This window comes from Haliotis asinina, chromosome 7, assembly GCF_037392515.1.
Source record: "Haliotis asinina isolate JCU_RB_2024 chromosome 7, JCU_Hal_asi_v2, whole genome shotgun sequence".
In the NCBI taxonomy this organism is placed as follows: Eukaryota; Metazoa; Mollusca; class Gastropoda; order Lepetellida; family Haliotidae; genus Haliotis; species Haliotis asinina.
Genome location: NC_090286.1, coordinates 10,787,800 through 10,808,286, shown reverse-complemented (window position 1 = coordinate 10,808,286; position 20,487 = coordinate 10,787,800). Strand labels below are relative to the sequence as shown.

The 20,487-nt window shown below is 39.0% G+C and overlaps 1 protein-coding gene across 1 annotated transcript in view; it reads left to right on the top strand.

The window, feature by feature from the left end:
* The window catches only part of LOC137290333 (receptor-type tyrosine-protein phosphatase alpha-like), a 146,823-nt gene extending 130,059 nt beyond the window's left edge, over nt 1-16,764 (top strand). The window contains exons 6-25 of the mRNA XM_067821177.1: nt 2,800-2,946; nt 3,654-3,791; nt 4,597-4,708; nt 6,271-6,353; nt 6,808-7,082; nt 7,214-7,301; nt 7,410-7,486; nt 7,689-7,725; nt 8,260-8,357; nt 8,437-8,562; nt 8,883-9,028; nt 9,792-9,927; nt 10,184-10,330; nt 10,908-10,932; nt 11,593-11,657; nt 11,898-12,017; nt 12,903-13,022; nt 13,452-13,588; nt 13,677-13,815; nt 14,608-16,764. Of these exons, the coding sequence (XP_067677278.1) occupies nt 2,800-2,946; nt 3,654-3,791; nt 4,597-4,708; nt 6,271-6,353; nt 6,808-7,082; nt 7,214-7,301; nt 7,410-7,486; nt 7,689-7,725; nt 8,260-8,357; nt 8,437-8,562; nt 8,883-9,028; nt 9,792-9,927; nt 10,184-10,330; nt 10,908-10,932; nt 11,593-11,657; nt 11,898-12,017; nt 12,903-13,022; nt 13,452-13,588; nt 13,677-13,815; nt 14,608-14,688 (2,297 nt within the window). The 3' untranslated portion in view covers nt 14,689-16,764. The remainder of the gene's footprint in view (nt 1-2,799; nt 2,947-3,653; nt 3,792-4,596; nt 4,709-6,270; nt 6,354-6,807; nt 7,083-7,213; nt 7,302-7,409; nt 7,487-7,688; nt 7,726-8,259; nt 8,358-8,436; nt 8,563-8,882; nt 9,029-9,791; nt 9,928-10,183; nt 10,331-10,907; nt 10,933-11,592; nt 11,658-11,897; nt 12,018-12,902; nt 13,023-13,451; nt 13,589-13,676; nt 13,816-14,607) is intronic.
* The last annotated feature ends 3,723 nt before the right edge of the window (nt 16,765-20,487 follow it).

Genomic DNA, 20,487 nt, shown 5'->3' with positions numbered 1-20,487 from the left:
GTTGTAAATTTTACCTGGGTGATCTGTTGTGTTAAAGGCTAAAGCCTAAGACAACAGAGATGATAATTGGTACCGGCTTTACCAACAAAGAACGTCATTGTCATGGACAATGCTCCGTATGATAATGTCATATAATATTGACTAGTATCTGATAATATTACGATCATGTAATATTGAGTGCGATTTGAACCCGATTGCACTGATCTGGGGTATCATAAAGACATTGCGTGGAATACCGCAACGTTAAAATGGCATATGTCATGTCCAATCTAGTCCACAAATCCATGGCTAAGAATTCACAAAACGCACAGCAAAAATAAGTTTAAAATGTTGTGGAGCATCAGTACTGACTCCGAAGTGGTTTACAGCAGACGGCTGTCAGTCCTGTCATTATACGACTGCATTCCGCAGTGAGTCCATGTCCGATTCAGAAGCACAGTGTGATTGGTTTTCATACCATCCCTCACTGACAAAATCAACATTGCACGTGCCTCTCGCTAACCTGGCTGTTACATGAGCTATCTCCACACCTATGTCACAAATCGTCATATACTTTCTGAAAACAACAATGGTTTGTTAAACATTTTTCTTTTTGTATTTTCGAGACAAAACTTATGAAAAGTTGGCATGTTTTTCCTCTTTAATTTGGCGTTGTTTGAGTCATTTACGATTATTGCTTTTGGGTTAGAGTGCAATTCACCGGGGTTTTTTTGCTCAAACGAACTGTTATAGGGATGATAATAGATTTCAGTCATGAGTTATCCGTGAGTTGACTTCTTTTGGATTATACTATATCCTCCCCAGTGTGTGCTTCTGGAACATACGGTGCCAACTGTACGGGAAACTGCAGTTCTCGACACTGTAAGATGTCTTCCAGCGCATGTGACCACATCAGTGGAGTCTGTCCCGATAGTGAATGTGAGGCCGGATGGATGGGGACAGACTGTACTACAGGTAATATGGTCTGTATTGGAGTACGTAAGTCATTCGGATATTTCCGTGAACAGTCGGAGTCGATTCTTAACAGGATATATTTCTTCTCTTTTCATTCTATCATTCAGGTTTTCACTACTTATACCTTCGACAAATTATGCCCAAAGACAATTCAATAACAGTTTCACAGTGTTAGACTGTGAGAAGTGCGACTGTAATTAATACTACATTGGAACAGATTTCGGAAATATAACACCTCTGGCCAATGGATACATTATTGTCTCAGTTTCAAGATTACAGTTTATTTGGACTAACTTGGTATATATTTGCCCTTTAGGTCTGTAGACATTCCTTATCAAATGATCCGTGTTGGTCGTGTTTATATCTGTGCACTAACTTCGTCATAACATCTGAGGAATGCAAGGAGACTATGTTATGTCACTTACGGTGTTCACACAATCACAAAATATATTTTTTTTACTCTCGCAGATCAAGTAATTTGTGAGCAAATGATATTCGGTAACTGAATGTTCAGACTCAATGCACAATAACGATGTACCTAAATAATTCAAGTGTCATTGGTATATGATCCGATTCGGACCTCACCACAACTGCAAAATCGATAACATTATTTTCGATAGAGGAAAATGGGAACTATGTAGACACAGACGGCCCTGTGCATAGTTTTAAAAGACATTGAAGGGCACTTTCCAAGTGTACTTTTCCATTACATACATCCACAAATATTGGTATTGCTGTTAGTATTAAATGTTACATATTTTACTGACTTGGAGTCTACATGCAGTGTTCCGTTACAATGATCAGATGATTATATCGGTCATGACTCACCCATATTCATACATTAAAACTTCAACGCAAGATCGTCAGGATATCAAGAGTTCGTTTACATGACTTATTTTTCTAAGTTCAGTCTTTTCGGGATCAACCCGCTAAAACTTATAGTAGATATTAAATATTCCACTTGTACAACGTATCTCTTACCTTAGGATCTGGGTTCACGACAACCACACAAAACAAGTCTAAAACAATGAAAATGATTGTAGTTGTGAAAATGGCTATTGCTGAAACATGCCTAATTTGATTTTCAATCCCATAAACTGTCCTGACATAACGTACGTCTGAATAGGACATTATTGTGTACTAGAATGCACCTCCGGGTATTATGGAGCTAACTGCGGAAAAAACTGCACACTTCGTAACTGCAAGGGGGACTCCAACTGTGATAGAATGCAAGGGCTGTGTGAAGGCGGGTGTGCGGCTGGGTATAACGGAACAGACTGTACTGAAGGTATTTGTTCTCACACAGGCAGCAACATTTGTTATTGTATACGTTTATGGCACCACGGGAGTGTGTCTGTTGCCTGAACACATCAAGTTGTGATAAATTTTTATTACAGAGTTTGAAGAATAGCATAAACTACAAATTCGTCACATGACCATGTGTTCTCTCTATGATTCTCGGTTTGTGACATGAAAACAATCCGAACATAGTTGATGTGTATCTTCCATAACGAGTGACCATTCTTTATAAAATGTATTGTAGGCAAAGTATGTTATAATGTCAATCATCTATGTTGAGAAATTGCGTTTTGTTTATATTTGCTTATTTGTTTTTCACCGTCGGGGCAGCTGTTTTCCAGCCATATGTTGGCGGTTTGTAATAATCGAGTTTGCATCACACAATCCGGTGATCAAGACTATGGGCTCTCGCAGTTAGGATGCGATTACATGCGCCACCCAAGTCTGACCACCCAATCGTGTTAGTCGCCTGAACTGGCATCGGTTGATCAATGGCCGGATCGTACACGTGACTTTTCACACTTAAACCAACTCCACTTTTTTCAGCGTGTCCAAGTCTGATGTACGGTCCTGACTGTGTCGGTTCCTGCAGTGCCCGACATTGTAAAACAAACCCATCCATATGTGACAGAACGTCAGGAGAATGTCCTGGTGGCTGCAAAGATGGTTGGACAGAAACAGACTGTTCCAGTAGTAAGTTGCACAGAACCAGTTGTTTATATTTCCAGTTGATTGCGCGACGTATTGGTAACCAAAATAGATAACTGAGCAAAAATTGAATTTGAACTTGTTCAAGGAAATTACATAGTATTTAACTATGCAAAGTGAAAATGCAATATAAACTTTCTTGCTTGTTGATTGATGCATGGTAACATTGCGCATGCTGTTCGGAGTTGTATATCATGATCATGTCATCTTAGTTAGATGTGTACATGTTTAGTGTAATGCTAGCTCTCATACTATTCACACTTGCTTATCACTTGCGTATATCACTGGTGATTAATTAACCAGACTGCAGCCGTATACTAAAGGTAGAGTAGTGTTGATGTGTGTGTGTGTGTGTGTGTGTGTGCGCGTTTGTTAATTTTAATAATGTTCTTGTCAACAGAGTGTCCCAGTGGCAGGTATGGCATCAACTGTAACAAAACCTGTGGCCACTGTACTACCAACGACACATGCCATCATGTAGCTGGGATCTGTGCTGGTGGCTGCGAAGCAGGGTGGCGAGGTGACCTGTGTGAAAAAAGTGAGTGAAACCACAGCGAAACGTATCTGAACTACACTACCGAACACAACTAAAGGAAACCGAAAAATGCCCAGCGAAAACTAATAGAAGGTAGATCAAGATCTCATAGCAGCATTAACAGCCATGCTATCCAAGGTGTTTATCTTCTCTTTAGGTTGCGACAAGGGTACATTCGGGTCAAAGTGTGAGAGCCGTTGTGGCAACTGTAACGGAACATGTAATGCTGTTGATGGAAGATGTCTCTGGGGTTGTACCGAGGGATACAATGGTTCTCAGTGCTTTACGAAGCTTTGTAAGTATACGTCATATAGCTCCTCAAACGTGACTTTAATCTCACAGATCAGCTGTTACTATGAGAAATTGTCTATATTCCCGAACCACTATGGTGCCACATTGGTTTTAGCGTTCCCGAATGTATGTTCACAAACATAATTGCAATCAAACATGAAAGTCAATCGGCGTTTCACCCTTTATTTTCGCCAAATGTTTTACTTCTCTGTGTTGCATAGGACTCTTGCACGTTTGAATATTGTGTTTGGAAGAAGTAATATACGTGGACGTGTATCGTGAGTTTAATCCTAAACTATGAGGGAAACGAATAATTATCACGAATGTATAAAAACCTATTGTACGTTTTCTTTGGACTGTTACGTTTGTAAATATTTGCGGTCAGTTATCGCGTGGCATTAAACCACAGAAAGGCACACATTGAAAACCTTATCCTTCTTTCCCTACTCAACTTACCTCAAGTCAGATAAACAAAAATGTTGTTAGTGACGAAAAGTTGAAAAGAAAAAATTCTTTACTGTGAAATATGTTTTCCCAAAGTGCGAACTTTTATAATATCCAAAGGATTCACCTTCCTTTGAATTGATTATGCTGCCGCTTGCATGAACCTTGAATTGAGGTCTTAAAACAAAGAGGGTCTTTTGTTTATTCAGGGGTTTGTTGTGGTCAAAGATGTTGAAAAATGTTCCCGTTGTTGCTTGAACCAGGGTAGGTCTCCGATGAAACAGAGTGAAACTACTGGAAGGCGTTGTATTACATACTGTAACTGAACTTGTTGAGATTTGTACTGAACAAGGTTCCTATTTCAGCTCTTCGAAATGGATCAGACCAGTCGGAGTTTCCCGTAGCAGCTGTAGCAGGAACAGTCGCAGGTGTACTTGTTGCGATAGTTGTCATTGCTGCTGTTGTCATTGTCAGAAGGTAACTGATAAACTCAGCCACACCATCAAAGCTCAACAGATATGTCACATCATATCTGATACCATACACCGATTACAAGCTGGTTATTAGATGTTACATCAGAGATCTAAAAGCAACAGACGTTGGACAACAAAGTAGGTACTAATAAACTATATGAAATGAAACCAAGAACCGGTTACACCTGTTTTGGCTTTGAGTCCAGATCTGAAAAGGTCATTTCTGAGACGATGCCGTATTGGCAACTGCAGATACTTTCAAGAGTATGTATTATAAGATAAATATGTCGTCCATTTGGGTGTTACGAATCTTGCTTGACTGAGTTGGAGTTTCAATCGGGAGGGATAAATATGTCTGTAAAAATTGTCAATTGTATATTTACTGAGGTTAACTTTCAGTTGAAAATTTAGTTTTCAAAATACACTGAATTGTTTCTAAAATTGTCATTATTATGGGTTGTAAAAGATAATGTGATTTTAGAATGGACAGGTTCATTTAGCAACAGTTGTAATAATGGCTGTATTGCCCAAGGCAGCTGTAAATGTATTGTTCTCCCGAAAGGTTGATACCTCCCAAAACGCTCGACGAACATTAAGACCTACGAGGTTGTCATTCTTAGAATATTTGTTTTTTGATATTTTATACTTATCCTGACCCATGAGGAAAGCCCTCCCAGCCGCCCCTCACCGGCACGCTCAATTCATATATTCTCGTGCTAGGCAATTTTTTAAGGATAGAGTGACAAGCTTGGTCGGTCATGTGACCGATTTGGCGCAAAATGCGAGGCTACTGGTGGGTGAGTGTATTTTACGTCCGCTTCTTTTAGAAGGGAACTTCACGGGACTTCAGATATTCTACTACCTTAGCCAGGGAGGAGGAGATAAGCAATTCAGCATGAGTCAGGATAAGTATAAAATGTCAGTTTTATTCGGAAAATTACATTTTCGGTAAATGGATCGTGACCACATGTCTTAAATTAATTCCCACAATAGAATGCACAAAACCTAGTATTGATTGTAACAGAAGACATGATGTTCTGCAACGTACAGGAGCGTTTCTAACTGGTCCCATATAAATAGGTCACAGCCTAAAAACAAAATAATTAAAGATAAACACATTGACGGTCACATAATGTTAAACGTCTACCTTATTTGTTTCATGCAAATGTTTTACACGGTATCTCTGCGACAAAGCAGTCCAGGATTTTGGAGGGTTAGGTATGCATGCATGTATGAGTTCACATTGCAAGACTTTATATTCTACTTTGGCGTTTCTGACCACATAACAAAATCGGTATCATGTCAGCCTATGTCACATCGTGACAAATATGGCTTTGCGACTTTTGTTCCTCTGGTATGTGGACAATACTGTCTGTTTGCTAATGCTAAGTGTTTCTACATGTGCCTGATATATTTATGTTGTTGTTTGGGGGGAGTATATGTGTCCGTTTCGGATGCTGCAGTAATGAAGTAGTCATGAAAACTTTGTTTGCTGTTATTCCTGAAAAATAAGTTTGTTTCATATTTGGTGTTATCGTTTACCGTGTTTTATTTCTTTTGATGCAGGAGGAGACGGCGGTTTCACGATAGTGAAATGAGTAAACAACTTGCAGAGTTTCACCCCAAAGCACACAGTAAACTACAACAAGGTATGACAAATATTTTCGTGCCAACGTTTTTATAATCAGTCATTGTTTAAATAAAGCTCATTAAAATCAAGGATTGTACGGAATGGACTTCAGGGTTAAACAGTGCTATTGTGGTTATCGGGAGTATGCATATATTAATACTTCAACACGCCTCTTTGAGACAAGATGTATATGAGGCAGGGCTCGTCAAAAACTAAAAGTGAATATTTTAAATGTACGTATGCACATATTTAAATACACTTCGTGTTTTATGATATGTTCTGAACGTTAAGGGGATAGAGGTTTGGGATAACACTATCGTAAGGTTGTAGGTTCGGGTTCCATTTGATTCCCAGCGATTATGTTTCTTGCTTTTCTGCATTACTCTTGTGCTCGTGTGATTCTAAGAAATTGAACTACAAGCCTGCAACACTCCGTCAACTGATGATGACAGTTCATTTTTTCATACCCACAGAGAGCGGCATTTATGAAAACGTCGCTCTAGAGAACGCGGCAATTAATCAGAAGCCAGCAATAAAGCCCAAACCATCAACACAGTCTACAGCAGGTAAGCTGCAGGATTCTAAAGATGAGGAGGAAGAAGACGCTGAGGGTGGGGTTCAGTCTCCTGACAGTTGTTACTACAACGCAGGAGCTGATGACGCTGTAAGAGACGTCGCTGTATCGGAACTAGCTGCAACGGTGGCAACACTTAAGGAGAGAAAAGATGGATTTGAAAATGAATATCACGTGAGCATTGTCCTTTTCACAGTACAAGGCATCACAATTTTCGTTTGTCTTCAAATACTAGGTAAAAAGTACTTTTCTGTCCACGCTATTTTCTTCTTTGCAAGTTAATGTTTGTCATACTTTGCTTAAAGAGACTTCCAACTGGGTTCACGGCGACGTATCAAGACTCCCAGAAACCCGAGAACAGCGGCAAGAACAAGTTCAGAGGCTACTATCCCTGTGAGTGAAAAGGAATGGATTAATGGTATTGAACAGTTTGAAATAAAGGTTAAACTTTGATAAATGATTTTATACCAACAGATAATGCAACTAGAGTCCAATTTTCAGACGACCACAACAGAGTACGCCTAACGCCCCTCCCCGACATCCCCGGGTCTGACTACATCAACGCAAGCTTCATGCTCGTCAGTATTTTGCTCATATGTTCACAAAATGAATAGGATGCTGTATTTTATGCCGGTTACGGTGATATTTGGGGACACAATAAACATGTGAGATCATCAGGACCATCGGAGTTTTTCTTGGCTAAGAGTGCTGTATGTAGATATACTGACATAAGACAACACGCAATACATGACTGCCCTGTTCTTGTTTTTTTTGTTTCAGAGCTACAACCAAGGGAAGACATATATTGCATCTCAGGGTGGGTTGTTGGTGCACATAAGTCGATGCTGTTTTGGTTTGGTATCACAGTTAGTTTCGGAGAATATTTATGGCATAAGCTGGTACAGCCTATTGATTAGCTGAAATTATATCGTTAAGAATCACCCATTTGTGTAACCATTAAATGTTCATTACTGTAAAAGACCCGTGAAAGTCCGGGGTAAAATATTCCTTCAGCAACCCATGCTTGCCATGTAAAGTGAATATGTTTGCCATTAGAGGCGACTAACGGAAACAGGTGGTCAACCTCGCTGACTTGGTTGACACATGTTATCGGTTCTCATCTGCGCAGGTAGATGCTCATGCACGTGATCACTAGATTGTCTGCCCAGGCGTCGTTTATTTACAGACCGCCGCCATATAGGTGGAATACTGCAGAGTGCGGAGTAAAACTAAAGTCACTCACTCATTCAGTCACTAATATATTTTTAGACACTAGGTTTTAAAGTTTGCCATTACTTATATTTGTCAGCTTAATGCGTCTGTTTTTGCTTTCATAATTTCGTGTATGTAGCTCCCAACAAGAAGACCGTGGGAGACTTCTGGCGGATGATCTGGGAACATTCCTGCAGCCATGTGGTCATGCTGACTGGTCTTGTGGAGGAAAGTAGGGTAAGATTTCACTTTCATCCAAATTTGGCCAAAGCACACTAACAAGGCATAAAATGTCAAGACTGAATTCTAATTTTAGGTGAAATGTGAACGATACTGGCCGACAGATGGCGTAATGGAAAGTGGTGTTTTGAAAATAGAGGTGGCGGAAACACAGACCCGTGCGAACTTTACAAGAAGACATCTGAAAGTCACGTCTAACACAGTGAGTGCTGACAAGTCCTTTTGCACTACATGCTATCCAGTAATAGCAAACAATATTCCTACAGCCGCAGCTGTTGATGTTTACAGTTGTGCAGCAGAACCTCTTCTGATTTCACATCTTTCTTGTGATAGACAAAAGGAGGACATTTCCAAATTTCACACCACAGTGAAAAAGGTATGCCTGCTTCAATTCTGGTTTGTCCTTGACCATATGTTTGCTTGTTATTCAGTAGAATGCTTGAGATGCCAAGGATTCCTTTTGGTTTAATCTTTCATCAGTATTAATTTTTTAAAGTGAATCATAACAGTGTTCTGTTTCAGACTGGAGAGTGTCGATCTGTGATCCAGTTCCACTTCACATCCTGGCCAGACCACGGTGTACCGGACACACTCGCCCTCGTCAACTACATCTGGTTGGTCCGGCGGGCAGCTTCGGAAACAGATGGACCGTTGCTTGTCCACTGCAGGTGTGGTCATATATAGTGGCACAGGCAACTAGTCTTCACATTGACGTTTGAAGCGATTATGCCCCCTTTGTTATTCCTGTGATAGAACCTGAATTCTTGTATACCCTAGAGTGTTCATACTACGATGATCTCAGAAATCATGTTATTCCAAATCATATCTGGGAATTTCCAACTCTCGACAGGTTTAAACGACTGCTGTTATGTCATAATGAAATAACAATTATTCTTGGAAAGTACACATTTTTTGCATTGAAATTGCGAAATACGTTCTTGCCACCTTCATGACTTCGCTTCGTGAAGTTCGCTATTACAGGCATCGCCTCTTCTGTTAACTGCCATCTGTATTTTTTCTTATTTAAAGGCGCTTTCCGTGTCTCTGCAATATTGTTGTACTCTGTGTAAAGGGGCCAGTGGCCTCATCAAATAAATTCATTTAGTCATGCTGAAGTCTCCATCTTGGCCATTCGTTAGACATGTAAAATGAGTGGACAGTGTTTCTTAACATATGCATGTGTACCTTACATGAGCTTCAGGGGTATAGATCATGTTAACGTTCTACCATTTTCGACAATACTTTCAGAGGGACGATTGTTGATAGATTTGAGTAGAAACTGTGTTTCCAAGATTATACAAGTTCCAGCTGCAATAATTCAGCATATAACGACATTTTATATTTTATTTATACAACATGATTCTACAAACAATCAAGGATTCTGAGAAAGTGTTCAGTAATTATTCTTTGTTTCCCGATAAACACTTTCAGCGCCGGTATTGGACGTACAGGCACATACATCGCCGTTGACTCCCTGATAGACCAGGCCCGAGGGGAGGGCATTGTGGATGTCCTGACTTATGTGTCAGCTATGAGGGGGCAGAGGAAGAACATGATACAGACGCCGGTAGGTGCACGTAATCTGTCAAATATTTTTAGAAAGTTATATTTGTGAATGTAGTGAACTCTCACATAAACTCTCGATTCTTGAAAATTCTGCATTTTTTCTGCTAATGGAAAGGCGCATTAAGAGAAAAGTACCTGTTGAAACGAAGTTAGACGTTCTCCATTATTAAATAAATATGGAGTGGTGATACAACAAAACTTGCTATTTTATGAGTCGAATATCCATCCATTGTTTATTTGGTCCATCGCAATGACAGGCACAGTATGAGTGTGTCTTCTTGTGCCTACTGGAGATGACGACATATGGCAATACCAGCACGGGCGTCTCCAGCTACACGAACAGCTACAGCAGCACCGGCATGGACACCACCGTGGACAGCAAGACTTTCCGTCAATTATCAGAGGTCAGTGTTGAGAAAATTCACATGGAGGGGACTGTGAGCAAGCATGCTGTTAAAGCACGGCAGCGGATCCCAGATATGGGCTTCCGACATTGTACCCAAGTGGGAAATCAAACCCGGATCTTTGGCCTGATATGCAAACACTTAAAACACAGGGCTACCGCCCCCTGAAAATATTCAAAGGATGTATTTGTCACCTTTACATATACGAAAAACTACTTTAGGAATTACCATCTTAGAAATTCATTTTGAGAAAAATTTGCAAACAGTGCAATGTTGATACACTCGTCTCTGTTTGATTTACAATACATAGTATCTATTTGCAAATACATTCAGTTAGAAACAAATGACAAGTAGGGACAAAAAGAGTTTCTGTTTCTTAAGTACATGTATAGCAAAGAAGGAAAGGGAAATCGCTTATCAACACCAACTTTATACGATATGAGTATGCCACACATTTGTATAATTCCAGAATGTTGTATTTTACACACCTTTCTTACTCTATTTGGTTCTGAAACATCATCATATCCAACTAAATTTTATTCTACCGCATGTGTAGTGTACATATCTGTATTCACAGATGCTGTTGACAGAGGCCCGAGGAGGTGAGTTCATACATTCAGTAATTCAACTTCCAAATTTAAGAAAGCAATTGTAATTCATCGCCATGCATTTCGAAAGCTCAGCTTACGTTAAATTCAAATGCTACGATTGTGTTATCTATTCCATATCCGTGAAGGTCCAGGGTAGAATAGGCTTTCAGCACCCCATGCTTACCTTAAGAGGCGACGAAGGGGATCGGGTGGTGAGACTCGCTGACTTGGTTGTCGTCTGTTCCCAGTTGGGCAGATCTATGCTCATACTACTGATCACAGGATTAGGTGGTCTAGACTTGATTATTTACAGACCGCCGCCATGTAGCTGGAATGCTGAGTGTGGCGTAAAACTAAACTCATCTATTGCAAGACAGGCAAACCATCTTGTCTTGTTTCATATTTTGTTTTGAGTCCAAAACCACGGATTCGAAACCATAAATGTCAGCAGTGTGTATTGCAAATGAGAATAATGCCTTCCACTGAACCAGACCTGATATCTGTATGTTAGTCTACTGACAGCTTCTACACCACGATCTACCCGGATATCCCTAAAGTAATACAGGATATGATTGTAAAATTAGTAAAATGTTGAGTCAGCGTTTTCTCTTAACAGGGAACTGTAGAATATGATAACCCAACTGGTATTATTACTATGTTGATATTTTACAGATCCCCCCGACCGACACAGAATGTGGGTGGATGGTAATCCCGACTTCATTGTCCGTGTAGGACCGGTAGGAGCAGGGATGATCTTGGAAATCTTATTTCCAACACGTTTCAAAACACATTTGTAAGACAGAAAATAATGTAAGATTCCGATTCTTGAACCTTATCACACCGTCTTGAACTTAACACATGCGAACACACAAAGGTACACTTCCCTTGTATCTGAATGAACAAGAGAGTTTAGGATGTTGGGGTTAAAACGGGCATATTTGTGTATTTCTCCCATTAACGTGTATTGATCTTTTCAGTCCCTCACTTGTCTAAAAGGGTACCTGCAAGCCACTGCACCATCCCCGGGTTTGGTGAAACTGTTGTGGAAACTGGTAGAAGAGAACAACGTCCAAACCATCGTCGTCGTCACGCCAAATGTATGTAAATTGACGAACACGAAATATGTAAAGAAGGGTAGTCTTCTAACGTTTGTATTATGTTCTACATTGGATGTGAGTGAGTGAGTGAGTGAGTGAATATTTATCGTCACATCGGAAATATCGCAGCCATATCGTGACGAGCACAATGAAAATTACATGATATATATATGAAGAATATTTGAAACAATTTAAAAACTGTTAAGGAAGAACCGCAAAACCACTAGTATATCACAGACATTCATTTAAAAACTAGTACTAATATCTAAAACAGTTTAATTACTGAAGACAATACAAAATAAAAACGGGCTATAGATTGCCAACAACTGTTGGATGATCAGAATTTCACAGCAATAACATGTCATTCATTATGATGGTATATTTAAGTGACAACTTAATGACTGCCATTAACGACCTTGCTGTATCGTATTATAAGTGAGGTTGTATATCTGTAATATAAATGCAGTTCTGTTATCATACACTGTAGCCTCTTTGCAATGAAAACGTACCGATAAATTCACTTTCAACAAAAAAGTAAAAAAAGAATAAAGTGAAATTACGACTGCGAATCCTTAAAATTTTACTTTGCCAATTATACAATTATACAATTTTTGGTGTTTCATTTAATGTGCATGTCTTTTGTAATACAATCCAGTAATAGCGATTTTAATCTATTATCGTTTGTTAAACAACATTTTGCGTGTGTTAAATAAAATTCTGAGATTTTAATGTTTAGTTGATAAGGTAAAATTATGAGGATTCACAGTCTTACTTTCACTTCATTCGATTTACAGTTTTGTTTAAAGTGAAATTCATCGATACGGTTTCACTGCGAACACACTGTAGTCGTCCTATTTCACGAATTGTAAATATTGTCTATTTAAGGTGGGTTTAGTCCCAGCAGAAGGAAGGTCAAAGACGCATGGTGAGATTACGGTGACAACAACAAGTGAATCCAGCCTGTCAACAGATCTCACCATGAACAACTTGCGGCTGACCACAAAAGTAATGAGCCATGGTCATTCATTATTAGTTCTCCAAAAGACGGCGTCGGTTGTTTCCACTTCGTATTCCATTGTAATTGTATTCTCATATAAATGATTACCTAACCGTCCTTAATATTTCACAGAGACCAACACTACCTTCAATCAAAGATTAAACTGTCCACCATAAAATGTAGCCAATTAACTGAGCAGAGAGCAATAATTGTAACCAATGAAGAAGCTTGTTCTACTTGATGTCAACTTCTCGTTGCCTGTCGTTTACATGTTGCCGAGTTTAAAATATTCTTTTTATTTGTGTTACTATAATAATGGCAACAAGTATTTTATGGACTTTGATATTAACCTAGATCAGAGACTGGGGTCATTAAACACGACACTGCCTTCGTGAATGGGCAATAATGAATGCATATATATTACATCTGTTACACAGACAGACAGGGCTCGCCAGGTGAAGATGATCAGAGTTGATGCCCCCTTGGCTACAGAAGTCATGACATCATATTTGCTGAACCACGCCCAACTGCAGGAAATATCAACTCAACCTCACCCAGTGGTCGTCCTTCACAAGTAAGACTAACCCTAAAGTAATTTTGACAGGAAGGAAATTTATACAATAGAGCCACCAATTTTATGAACTTGTTTGCATATATTCCAGCGACAATGACAGAAAGCTAGCCGTCTCTTTCTGCATTATGGGGAACATCCTTTCCGGTATTCGTGAGGACACTTCTGTTGATGTTATCGGCCATGTAAGAACATTTCTCAGGTGCTGTCCTGACCTTCAGTTCAACAAGGTAGGACACTGGTTTTAAATACCCAATATTAATAATATGATCTAATTCACATTTTACATATTTCAAACTGAGTGTCCAATGCCATTATTCCCTAACAATTGTGGTTATGAACCTTTCGTTCCTTATGGCTGTTATGTATCTGCGATGAAAACGTAAGAACCAGTGGCTGTGGTGTCGACGTAATAACAGTAATATTTGTCAAATACGCTGTACTATCGACTAAACCAGCTTGCATAATTCAAACCATTTTGAAACTGACAAACAGAATGAGTTTTACACCGCTTTTAGAAAAAAAGCAATCAGCAATATACAGAAGGGCATACACGAAATGGGCATCAGGTCTTGTACCCATGTGGGGAATCGAACCCGGGTTTTCGGGTTGACAAGCAATAATTTTAACCACTAGGCTATCTTAGCACCCGACAAACGTACAGAAAAGACTTCATGCCGAAAATGACAAGATTTTGGGCGCAGTTGACACATCTGTCGACATCTGTTGACACAACTTTCATATTCGATTTTCTGTGACCCAGACTGTTCTAAATGTTTGGACAATGATCCGTGTATCCTTGCCATAATTCATGTTGATCACTTGTGCGGCACTATGGGTTTCTTCATGAATGTATGGCGTAATGTGATATAGCCTTTGGCATTGTCTCTAGTCGTGCTGAAATGTGATGTTGTCTATGGTTATGAAAACCATCTATGATCTATTATGAAACTTTTCTATCAAAGCTGTCTTTGGGATCAGAATTCTTTCACTGTCTTGGTTTTGTTTTGATTTGTTTCCAGAATGATGTTCAGATGTTTCATGACTTTGCCCTGCAGTGTATTCTGAGAACAGACCCTTCAAACACCTACGCTAACATCTAAAGTCAGCGCCAGACAGTCCCGACGGACTACATTACATCTACAAAACGAACGACCATATTACCACACTATTCAGTTCGGTATTTTCTACATTACTTAAAATGCCCATAAGCAGTTGTGGGTATGTTAAAATTAATAATTTTGATACCATACCTTAACGTTGTTAATATGGACCAAAGTGTAATATTTCTAGTTTATGTTGTCTCACTACACAATATATTACCAATCACTGAGTGATGTTGATACCAGTTACCCTAGAGTCAAGTCAAAACGGATCTCCTTATATTTTCATCGATGAACTTTACGGTCCTTCGGCTACCACGTTTTATGGTTTCAAATGATTATTCTGAAACTTACAGTGGTAGAAATGTATAGGACATTTACATATTGGACGAAATAAATAATGTCTGCTGTGAGGTCAACTAGGTTGATTCTCATTTTCTGTTTGCGACAGATATCAAATCTAGATTTGCTCTACGTCCTCAGAATTTCACATAGTTTCGCATTGCTTCCGCAATATTCCACGTGGATTCGCCACTAGTTCAACAGAATTTCTCGTCGATTTGCACTAGATCCACAGATTTTGACAATGATTTGTGCCAGATCCATACAATTTTACATCGATTCGTACTAGATCCAAAGAATTGTATACTATTTTGTACTAGTTCCTTAGAATTTGACATGGATTTGTTCTAGAATTTCACATTGGTGTGTAGTAGCTCCACAGAATATCGGATTAATTTGCACAAGGTTCACAGAATTTCACCTTGATTTGCATTACCTCCACAAAATTTCACGTCGCTTTGCTCTAATTCCACAGAATTAACATTGATTTGTACTAGTTGCACAGAATTTCAAATTGATTCGTACTACTTCCACAGAATTCCCCATCGATTCATATTACCTCCACAGAATTTCACCGACATATGTACCACTTTAACCAGATTGCGCTAAATTAGTACTGGTCTAACAGAATTTCACATAGACGCGTAATTCATCTGTCACATAGATTTGCACTACTTCACCAAAATTGCAAATTGGTGAGCAGAATTTTACATGGATTTGCATTACTTCCACACAATTTCCCATCGATTTGCACTAGATCCACGGATTTTCATAGTATATTTTGTACTGATTCCACAGAATTTGACATTGATCTATACCAGTTCCGCAGAATTTCACATTGATTTTTGCTAGTTCCACAGAATGTCACATTGATTCGCACTAGATCCACAGGATTTCATATTATTCTGCACTAGTTACACAGAATTTCACATTGATTCGTATTAGTTCCAGAGAATTTCACCCAGACTTGTACCACATTAACAGGATTGCACATATATTAGAACTGTTCGAACAGAATTTCACATAGGTGCGTACTTCATGAGCAGAATGTTACATTGATTCGTACCACTTCACAAATTTTACACTGATTCGCACTTGTGCCACAGATTTGCATAGCTTTGAAGTCGCATCCAGTGCCCCTTGTTTCTTGTTCCTGCACCCCTTCAACGTGAGGTCATAATATATATGCTTTCAAAGTTAACCAAAAGACCATCCATTCAAGACAGAAATTTACACAGAAGTTTGTGTCGTACCTTTGGTATGGACATTAGCTATAACTGTTAACATATATCCAACGTCTGTGATGTACACGTCATCAACATGAAGTCATCAAACATTTAAAGTTAAACTAACGTCAAAATGTGTTTATGGTCATATGTCAGTCAATATGTTATAAATGTTACTGATAACTGATGCAAGTTGTTAATACATACACTGAACGCTGACAGTGCTGTTTCATTTGTTACAGAAGAATCTCTGCATATGTACAAATGTATCTTACGCCTATGGAATGCCAGGTGGCGGGTATGGACATCGTATTTCTACGCGATGCATGTTCAGCCATATTAGTTAAACATGTAAGTCTGGCTTATGTATCAACTGGGTGTGAGCATCTCTCCCAATTTTCCTGTCAGATGATATAGTCATTAGTTGATGATGTGTAAAGGTACGCATGGCTGCTTAAACATTTTTGTTACTATCTATTAACTTGAATAAAATTCTATTTTGTTTGACTAGAAAGCTACGTTTGTTTGTCACAATAAAACAAACATAACATCCTTTAAGATTGCCTCTTTTATATTTCAAGATGGCTTTGAAATCAATTGTATATTTATACAAACACAGATTTTTCAAAAATGTATCCATAACTTTTGTCCGTTTGGATAGTGTTTCCTATAAAAGATAATTATGTTTTTGTCTGAGTATTTGATATTTGAATTGACTACCAGTAATTACTTATAACACACCAAAATCCTACTTGTATTCACAATAGGATGTATGGCCCAAAATTGCACTGTGACAGTAATACTAAAGAAGTGTTTACATTATAGTCCAATGTTTCCGTGCCCGTTAAGAGAACTACTATCACATAAGAATGTCAATTTAACCGTTCACACTACAGCACTGACAGTTAGCACATTGATAGCAATGTGATGCGCGAACATATCGTCAGCCATGTGAGAGTTGAAAGCAAGTGATCGAAATCAAACCCGTGTATTCGGTGTGACGAGCAAATGCTTTGTCCATCATTCTACCCCATACATTACACAGAGACATGAAAACATAAAGTTAATAAGAACAGTATACAATTAGAATCACTGTCCAATCACTGAGTGAGCATGTGATTGCTTCAACATGACTAGGTCTCCCCATGCTATGGCATCAAAACTAGCACTGTGGTAAAAGAATAAATGACACTTAGTGGTTCCAGTCAGAACAAAAAATACAAAACAACCATTGTGTCTAAATGAAGCATTCACGCAAAACACCGATGATGCAATACCTTCTGATTATAGTGATATCAATCACAGGGCGAAGATATACATTTAAACTTCAAGGTAAAATGTATGAGTTGTCATTTTGAAACGTTTCGTCAGTTCCTGGAGGTTTACCCTTCTGTTTGCAGTTCTAGTGCCTGCCAGTCAGTTCGTCAGTGATGTTCTATACACAGGTCTCGATTCTAGTGTTTATGTTCAGCGAGTTCTGTGTGTCTTTAGTCTCCTCTTCCTTCACAGACCCATGATCATTGTGCATCCTGCGTGTTGAAAAGAGCAAACAAATGTCAATGCTACACTCAATGTATGTTAATTCGCACGTACATGTTTATGTTTATATGTATAGTCATCACTTTATTGCACACCAACATGCATGGTCTACAGTGTAAACACAGATACACTCCAGCAGCTAGGATAAGTGTCATCGCCACTCCGACAAGCCCACCAACCAGAACACCAACACCGGTTATATTTGTAAACGAATGGGCCATTTTGTCAGGAAGTATCTTCTGTGATTCTGAAAATATAAAATAGAATAGCTCTGCCAAATGATTCAAACATAATGTTGTTAGTGATACAACATTCAAATGATACTGCCGTTAACAACTGACTCTCTATGTCTCAAAGCATGAGAGAGTGGGTGAATTAAAGTTTATAGTCATAGCAGCAGCATTTCAGCCATATGATAACTGAAACGAGGTAAAAACACATGAAAACTGCAGTTAAATTGTGCCACACAGTTCAACCCGTACTTCCCGTTTGGGAAGGTTAGATATGAAACAATGTTTCACTGACGTTTTGAAAATTTTGGAACAACTAAACTGAATACCAACATGTGTTTCACTTTGTTTTACAAGTTATAGGGGGAGTCGCATATAGTTTCAGAATGTTGCTCTGAAAATGGCTTTCAACCTTCAAAAAGAACTGTTGCCATGAATACAGAAAGAAAATACATTTAGATGATGTTCATGAGATGGAGACGTAGTATACACAGTTTGGTGAAGATTGATCTAAATGGTTTTAAGGTTATGTTCCAGAAACAATGGGAACGTCAACACGGACAGAAAGTAAACCAAAACAATATGCCTCAAGACGCTTCGGGGACAGACGTGATTTCAACTGCCAGTTACAGAACATGTATCTGTTTACGCAACGTTTATCAAAATTGTCTGACAAACACCTATTTAAGAATAGAATCATAAAATGTCAATCAACAACAAATATATCCTTCAATTATAGCTTGAACTTAAAACACCTATCCCTTGTGATGGCTCGCCATGACTTACGTATTACAATGTTAAACATAGTATATTGTACCTATAACACGGAGACAGCGAGGACCTCCGTATCCATGCGTGCATCCCTGGAGACATCTCCCGTCCACAATGTTACAGCTCCCATTACAGTGACCGCATTTTGCCTCACAGTTCAGTCCGTACTTCCCGCTAGGACAGGCTAGACATGAAACGGTTTGAATAAATTGGAACAACTAGACTGCCTGGCAACATTTGTTTCACTTCCATGTGCTCATTCTTCTACAATTAAGAGTCGTTTTTTTAGTCCTAAAACGGCTATGGTTGACACAACCTGAAAAACCGTAGAGAATATTACAATGTCAAATGTGATTATCGTCGAGTGTAGTCTACCACTGACGCCGCGGCAAGGTTCGCTTTACCCATTTTTGTATTCTTGAACACATATCTCCTCACCCATATTTTAGATTCCATGACAGTGACCACAGTCAATTACACAATTCAATCCGTATTTCCAGTTTGGACAAGCTGACTATGGAACTCATCTTTGTCATTTAAAACAAAAGTATGATTTGTGCATCATCGTAACCCACCTTCATTGCACAGATCCAGTTGCCATCCTGCCTCGCATCCATCTGGACAAATTCCGGTCTCATGGTGACACAAACTGTTGTTACCACATCTACCACAGGCGTTGCTGCAATCGATACCATAGGCACCACCTGGGCAAACTGGGATGTCATGCAGTATGTGAATATGCTTAGCTTCCCAATGTAATCACAAAACTTCAACATCAGAAAACGTACAGATATGGTGAAAGTCACTTCAAGTAAGACAGATGAGTAAAAAATTGTTTTCTGACGCCAGAAGGTAAACCTGTTGGAAACAGGAAAACAAGTAACTACCTGCCCTCGTTATTATTGTAAGTGAGTATGGTTTTACACCACTTTTAGCAATAGTCCTGCAATATCACGACAAGGAACACCACTGTAGTCCTGTTTGGAATCGATCCCGGATCTTAGGCGTAACGAACGAAGGTTTTTACAACTAGGCTATTGGTATTGGTATGGTACATTACTTACTTAACATTACGGTTATAGTTAAAACGTTTTTACATGAAAAAAAACCTGGTATGTTCCATGTATTATTTTATATAGTTTCTGGTGTTCCGGAAACAATTTTATACTTACTTGTGAAATACACTTCATAATTTTCTAAATTTTCCATGAACCATAGCAAACAGTTTTCCTATTTGCAAAAAATCACGAAAGATGTAGTACTGTGAATGATACACATTTGTACCTCGCTGTGTTTCTTTTTCATATTACAAAATCATGTCACATTTTGCTTCACTTCATTGTATTCATTTTTTTGGAGATAGTAATCAAGTAGTTTTACCCTGCGTGCAGTCTGTTCCACGCCAACCAGGCTTGCATCCACCGTCACAAGCGCCTTCTGTTACATCACAAGTAGACATTACCTTGCAGTGACGTGCAGCGCATGACTTCCTACAGTTGGGTCCATACCACAGTCCTTCCGCACAGCCAGGGGTGACTGTCGTTAGCATTGGCTTTGGAACTAAGTACAGCAATAAACATAATTCGTGACTGAATCTCGTATTGTCCACACCAGATATACTCATCAATACATGTATCTATTGAAAGGTGAAGATCCTCTGTTCTGCACCCCTTGTGATGAAAGAATCACAC